Genomic DNA, 6,212 nt, shown 5'->3' with positions numbered 1-6,212 from the left:
TACTTTTCACTTGGTGCGTTGCTATGTCCTCGGTTATTGAATTGAATTTCAGTGTTTAGAGCTCTACACTGCCCCGATGGTTACGTGCCAGAGTGCGGTTAATATTTTCCTGCAACTTGATGTCAGTGTCATTATTCATATATAGTCTTTCACGGAATATAGACACTGCGATTGAAATCAGACGGAAAGTTTTATGGTTAAAACAATGACATGAATGATTAAATCATTTATTAAAAGTTTATTCTTGATTGATCAAGGCATGGTTTAATTCAACCATGGACCAAGGATTAATTTGAATTTCTGTGACGAGTTTTTTTTTTTGACAAAACAGTGCAGTTCTTTCAAGTTCCCTCGCCTATGCTTCGTAAACGTCAGTAGCGGTTAGTCACCTGTAGCTAAGCTTTTGTATTGCTTTAAGTAAATGAGAAAGTATGGGGGTGCTCACTGAAATCTCAACTTACCGCCTCTACTCGTAAGAAAATAAATGTTATTCTTCACTCAGTTTTGATGTGTAGTGCACGTAGCAAATGAGTTTACTGAAACTGCAAAAATATCTAAATTCTAAACCAATCTGTAACATGTTTCTCAGGCTGTTCTAATCAGGGTTCAAAGAAGACTGGTGGCGCTAAGCCTCCTAAAATTCTTGATAGTTGAAAATGACTGCCTGAATATTTATTCTAAATTATATTAGGGCCATATTATATTAAAATTTCAGCATTGTAATTGTCTGCTATTGTAAAGAAAAAAGATTTCGCAAACGAGCATAACTTATTTAGGGGGCTTAAGATTTTTTTTTTTTTTTGTCTGCTGAAGCCCACCTAAAAATATGCCCATTGACGTCACTGGCCACTATGATGGGTCCTATCAATACTCATTTGTTTTTACGTCGTGAAATATTCTGTAACGTTTTAATGTCGCTGGAAGAACCACAGAGAAATTATTTGTCTGCTTTGAAAGTTTCATTTCGAATCCTTAAAATTTTTCATTTCTGTTTAGAATTCTGAACAGCTTTGAAAGTTTGCAATACAGCCAGGCTCAATGGTTCGTTCATGGCTGGTCTGTTCATTTACCTAATTTAACTTCATGAGAGTTGTTGCCTAAATTAAGCTCCTCCAGTCATCGTCTTCAAAAAACTTTCGTTTGTCTGGATTGACCCAAAGTACCTTACTTCTTCGTCTTATTCGACGATTTTGTTATGATGTGATCCTGATTCTTGTTTCGCTTTCATTAGAAACCAAATGATGAATTTGTAGTCATGAAATAATAAATTTAACTAGAAATTGAAATTCGATCGTTATGCGAGTTTGACGATCGTTTGAATTTGTTCATGAGCGTACTCGGAGTGCCATTCTGTTGCTATGGTCCACATGCAAGTACGCTTTTTCCTACTTCGCGCTTCGTACCCTTTGCTTCATCCTCGCCTGAAGAGCTCCGACCTGTTTGTGGCAGCGACTCACAGTGACGCCTTCGTTGACGAGCGTAGCATTCCATGACTTTTCCTTTGGCGTGTTGTTTGTGCTCAAATTTCAAGTTGCGTTGCTGAAGTTCGATGTGACGAAATGTTAATTGTAAGGAAACACTTTTAGGTTTAATGGTAAATACCGACCTAGGGATCGTCCTTCCTGTTCAATAAGCCGTAATTCTCATGATGGTCATCGTTGCTGAAGCATCACATTAACGGTTACTATTTAAATCGTTTCCTGTGGTAAAAATGTTTCAGAAGGAAGATTTTTCAGTTCTTAGTTACACGCCCAGGCAATTCCACAGAATTTCGGCCTCATTATTCGATCCCCAGTTTCACGACACATCATTGGAGTTTTATCTTGTACATGTCAAGCAGCTTGCCAAAGAACCATTTTACTGCAATACTCAGTGTAATAAAGGGGAAGGATTGAGATTTTTTCAATACCCTCGTATGATGAATCCTAAGCGATTTGCTACGAAGTCAAGCTATATTTCCAAAATATATCAGGATCGCGAATTATTTTGCATTTTTCACTCGCGTAATGGTTTGAAAAGCCAAAACAATCAGTTATATTTTAATATATTACAATATTGTGATGAAACGGGAATTTTAGCTTTAGCTACGCAACTGTGCCATCTTGTTGCGAAATGAAAATAAATTGATCGATTTCGCAGATACCTGCAATATTCACACCTTGGTACTAGCAAATTAACTGAATTATATTGATAACCTCCTTCAAAATATACTTTGCATTGCCATTGAAACCCGTCTAGTCAATAACGATTTTGAACTGAATAAAATGCTATGAAACATGTGGAGGAGACCCGCCTACACAGTCTGCTGGATAACCTGCGTATACTTATTTATCTTGGAGGCGATGGACATATCTACGTATTTATCACCGATAGATACGACCATGCCGCCGATGATGGACGGATCCACCTTCATGGTCAAGTTCAGAGTCTCGCCTTTCTTAAGGAAAGCACCGAGCGCAGCCTGCACTTCCTTCTGTCCTGCTGCATCCAGGGGCTGCGAGAAAAACATAGAACAGTTGATCACGTAAAGTAGTTTATATAAGAAAAATTCAAATGTGTTTGGCATGTCCACTCCACTCTACAGTAAGTGCAAAATTCAAAGGGATATTTTTCATAGAAGATTTAGGATTGTAAGCTCGTTATTGGTTAGTTGCTGGTAGAGGTTGAGCATTTTATTATATTAAAAACGACCACAACATCAACAATGTGTTCTGTCCCTCAAGCTTAAGATCTTTTAAGTTTGTTCATCAAAAACTTTTTTTTCCTACTGACGGAGTTCCAACTTTGAATCAAGATTATATTTTCCAAATTGTGATAGTTTTTCAATGATAATATGACAGATTCTGAAAAATTGGCTACATTATGGAAAATGAATTTCAAGTACATAAATGATTGCATTATATTTATCAAATTTGATAATAGGTGCATGGCTCCAAGCAGAAATCTGTATGATATTACGATCATATGATGCCTACTGGGGTTACAAAGTCTAAAGGAGGCCTCTGTCTGTGAATTAAATGACGACCTTCAGTGACTTTATTCAATAAAAACTCTAAGGGTATCGTGGGCAATGGAGTAAATGAGGACAAATTAAATTCAGCCGAGATCAGGTGTTCACAAAGCTAACTTGGAACACTGTTCTTCATGTTTCAAATGATTAACTGGACATTTATGAGGCTTGTCTTGACATTGCCAACTTATACCGCTCCTCATTGGTGTTACTTTCCTTTGAACAAGACTGCTTCAGAAGTAACAGATGGGACAGCATGAAATGGAAAGTGACCTGGGTATTTGAAACTCCTATGTTAACTTCCAACATAATATACTCAGTCGCATTAAGAAGTATTGGCAAACTAACCTTAGCAGTGGTAACTTCACAGACAACCTCTCCTCGCTCAGCAGCCATGATGGTGTCGAAGGAGCTTAATACAGCATCCACTTTCGCCAGGCGGTTGTTCTCGGCCAAGGCACCTGAAATCACAGCTTCTATTAGATTCGGTAACAAAAATTGCAGGAAAAACGGCCATTAATGGCGTTCAATTCTTTTTTTTTTCGTGAACGGGGATTGAAGAAGAAAGTTGATAGGACGGAAGTTACAAACGAAAGTCCATACCTACTCAAAGATTGATTTGTAAAAGTAGAAATACAGCACAAAAATCGCAGGAATACAACTTTTAATTTAACCAATTTGATACACTTATGGAAAGGAATGTTACATCTACTTCGGTTATCAGATGCAAAGATAAAAAAAAAAAAAAATTACCTCCATACACTGTTGTATTTCATGATTATTCTATAATCAGAACAGGACAGAAGAAAAATGGTACCTATGTTATGAAGTAGGACAAAGGGAAATACAGGATGACGTAAACAGAGCTGCTGGTAGAGGCGTGACATAAATCGAGTTGCTGGTAGAGGTGGGACATAAACAGAGTTGCTGGTAGAGGTGGGAAATAAACAGAGTTCCTGGTAGAGGTGGGACGTAAACAGCTTCCTTGACATTACCCCATAAAAACTAGTCACACGAGGTGCCAGGTGAGATCAGATGATCTTGGTGGCCAGAAGTGGAGAGCCAGATATTCATTTCCTACGAGTCCAACCCAATGCTCAGAAAGTGACTGATTAAAAAATTTGCCCAATTCCGACTTTGAATAGGTTAGCTGGATTTTGAATCTTTCTCTTTCTATTAGGGTATAAATTATTCATTTTGAATTTCTACTTAAATAAATACAAACTTATTTAATTGGGTCCATCATTTATAATACCGTTGTAGGTACCTATATTGTTTATTAGTCAATAATCAAGTCCCAGAAATGGCGTCTTGGACATGTAATGTTGCGATGTAGGTCAAGGGCCAAATTTTGCCCATTTCCATGTTCTTAATTTTGCAATTCATAACGAACTTGGGGTGGGAAGACTATCAGTCTGTTGCACCAAAGCTTATAAAGATTGAAAGTAGTGCCGGGCAATCAAATCTGAAATATACCGTCAAAACTATCCACTGAAGACACTAGACTTAATAAAAAATTGAATTATATACCAGCCTAGATTGAGAATTAATTGCAAAAACAATTTGAATACCCAACTTTTCAACAACTGAAGATCCTATTCCTTAAGTAGTTTCAACAGCAAGAAATAAACAGACAACAGAAAACATGTTAACGCCTGATGCCGTGCAAACTGGCAATCAAATGATGATTATTCATCTCACCAAAAAGGTTTATGGTGAGATTGTTGGCTTTCTTCTTGGTGAGCGCAAAGTTGAGTGCTTCTTTTTTCAATTCTTTCTTCAACAAAGGATTGAGCAGCAGCTCCTTGAGAGGTTTATCAGTCTTCAGTAGGCTCTGTCAGGTATAAAATTCGTCATAAACAGAGCTCTTATTCCTCAACACATAAATATATATGGTACCCTAGGGCATACGCTATTTCTGACCATACAATTTCGTGTACAATGTACTACGTTTCATGTCTGTTTTGATATGAGTAATAATGCCGTTACTGCATTGAATATGAAAACTCAGTCCTGATTTATACATATCACTCAACAGAAATTATACATAAAATTGTGATTATCATTCAAATCAGTCCACTCAACTACTATGCAATTCATTGAATTGTGTAAAACAGTCCAAATAAAAACTGTGTTCTTAGTGAAATATCAAACAATTTTTGACTGTTTTAAAGCCATAAGCTGACAGAAGATTTCAAGATATGGTATGTATTGATAGAAAATGGTGTCAATATCACTACACTCAAGCACTCACCAAGGGCCTAGAAAATAAACTTAAAATATCTTGGCAGAAATGTCAAAATAGCTACTATGGCTATCAATATCAAATTTTATTCACGTTTCAAAGTCTCCTTACGCCAAACTCCTTGAGGTCTTTTTCAACCTGGGGTAGAGCTTTCTGCTTTGAGGCAGCTGAGTAGAGAGCGGTAGCATAGCGACCTTCTAGTGTAAACAGTTGAACAGGTGCCTGCACAAAATACAAATAAATTGTCGATAAGAGGAATAGAAAAATTAAGACTTTCAAACATAAAGGGTAAGAGGGTTCAAGACTTCCAAACATGAAGGGAGTAGAGGGTTTGGGCATTATCCAGCATGGTGTCCACCCCTTCAATACAATAATACTCAGGTTTCCTTTGTGATATTAAAGATAAAGCAATCTGCCTACGTTCGCCAAACTATAATCATGAGATGTCTGGAAAAACTAGAGGTTCTTAATTACTAGAACTAAATAATACATCCAGGTAATTGAATTCTATACCTTGACCAGCTGCTGTGAAGCACTGCTGGTGGAAAGCTGACGAGCCTGTAAAAATAAAGATATTTAGAATGAATATTATAAAAAATGGCAATTACAAGTTAAATTTTTATTATAATTGGTGATGGTTAGGTGGGGACTCCTGGTATATGCAAGACATTTTGAACCATATATGCATTTCATTAAAATTGGAGATGCATAAGTCATAAGATGACAAGAAGAATTTCATAAGCAAGTAAAAAGTGTAATTTTGAAAAAGTCTAATCAATTAAATTTAGAAAATCTAAGAGTCTGGGAATCTAAGGCACCACATCTATTCATGGGATTCAAAAAGGAATATCAAATTGAAAGTAGAATGAATTCTTTTAGTAGAATGAATATTACTTTTTGTGTTATTTTTTCTCCTGGCTGTAGTTTGTAGAAAACTTTTCACTGAAAATGTCGTTA

The 6,212-nt window shown here is 36.6% G+C and overlaps 1 protein-coding gene across 1 annotated transcript; it reads right to left on the bottom strand.

Moving 5' to 3' along the window:
* Nucleotides 1-2,023: 2,023 nt before the first annotated feature.
* On the bottom strand, nt 2,024-5,819 carry LOC108669366 (ATP synthase subunit O, mitochondrial; the record flags this gene model as incomplete). The annotated part of the gene is made up of 5 exons (XM_018156681.1): nt 2,024-2,494; nt 3,359-3,471; nt 4,712-4,844; nt 5,367-5,477; nt 5,769-5,819. Coding segments are annotated over 5 exons (609 nt in total), but the record flags the coding sequence as incomplete, so codon positions are not given.
* Between the last annotated feature and the right edge of the window lie 393 nt (nt 5,820-6,212).

This window comes from Hyalella azteca, unplaced genomic scaffold (genome assembly GCF_000764305.2).
Source record: "Hyalella azteca isolate HAZT.00-mixed unplaced genomic scaffold, Hazt_2.0.2 contig4501, whole genome shotgun sequence".
In the NCBI taxonomy this organism is placed as follows: domain Eukaryota; kingdom Metazoa; phylum Arthropoda; class Malacostraca; order Amphipoda; family Hyalellidae; genus Hyalella; species Hyalella azteca.
Note: the sequence above shows the minus strand (reverse complement) of the source record. Positions and strands in the feature narration are given on the sequence as shown.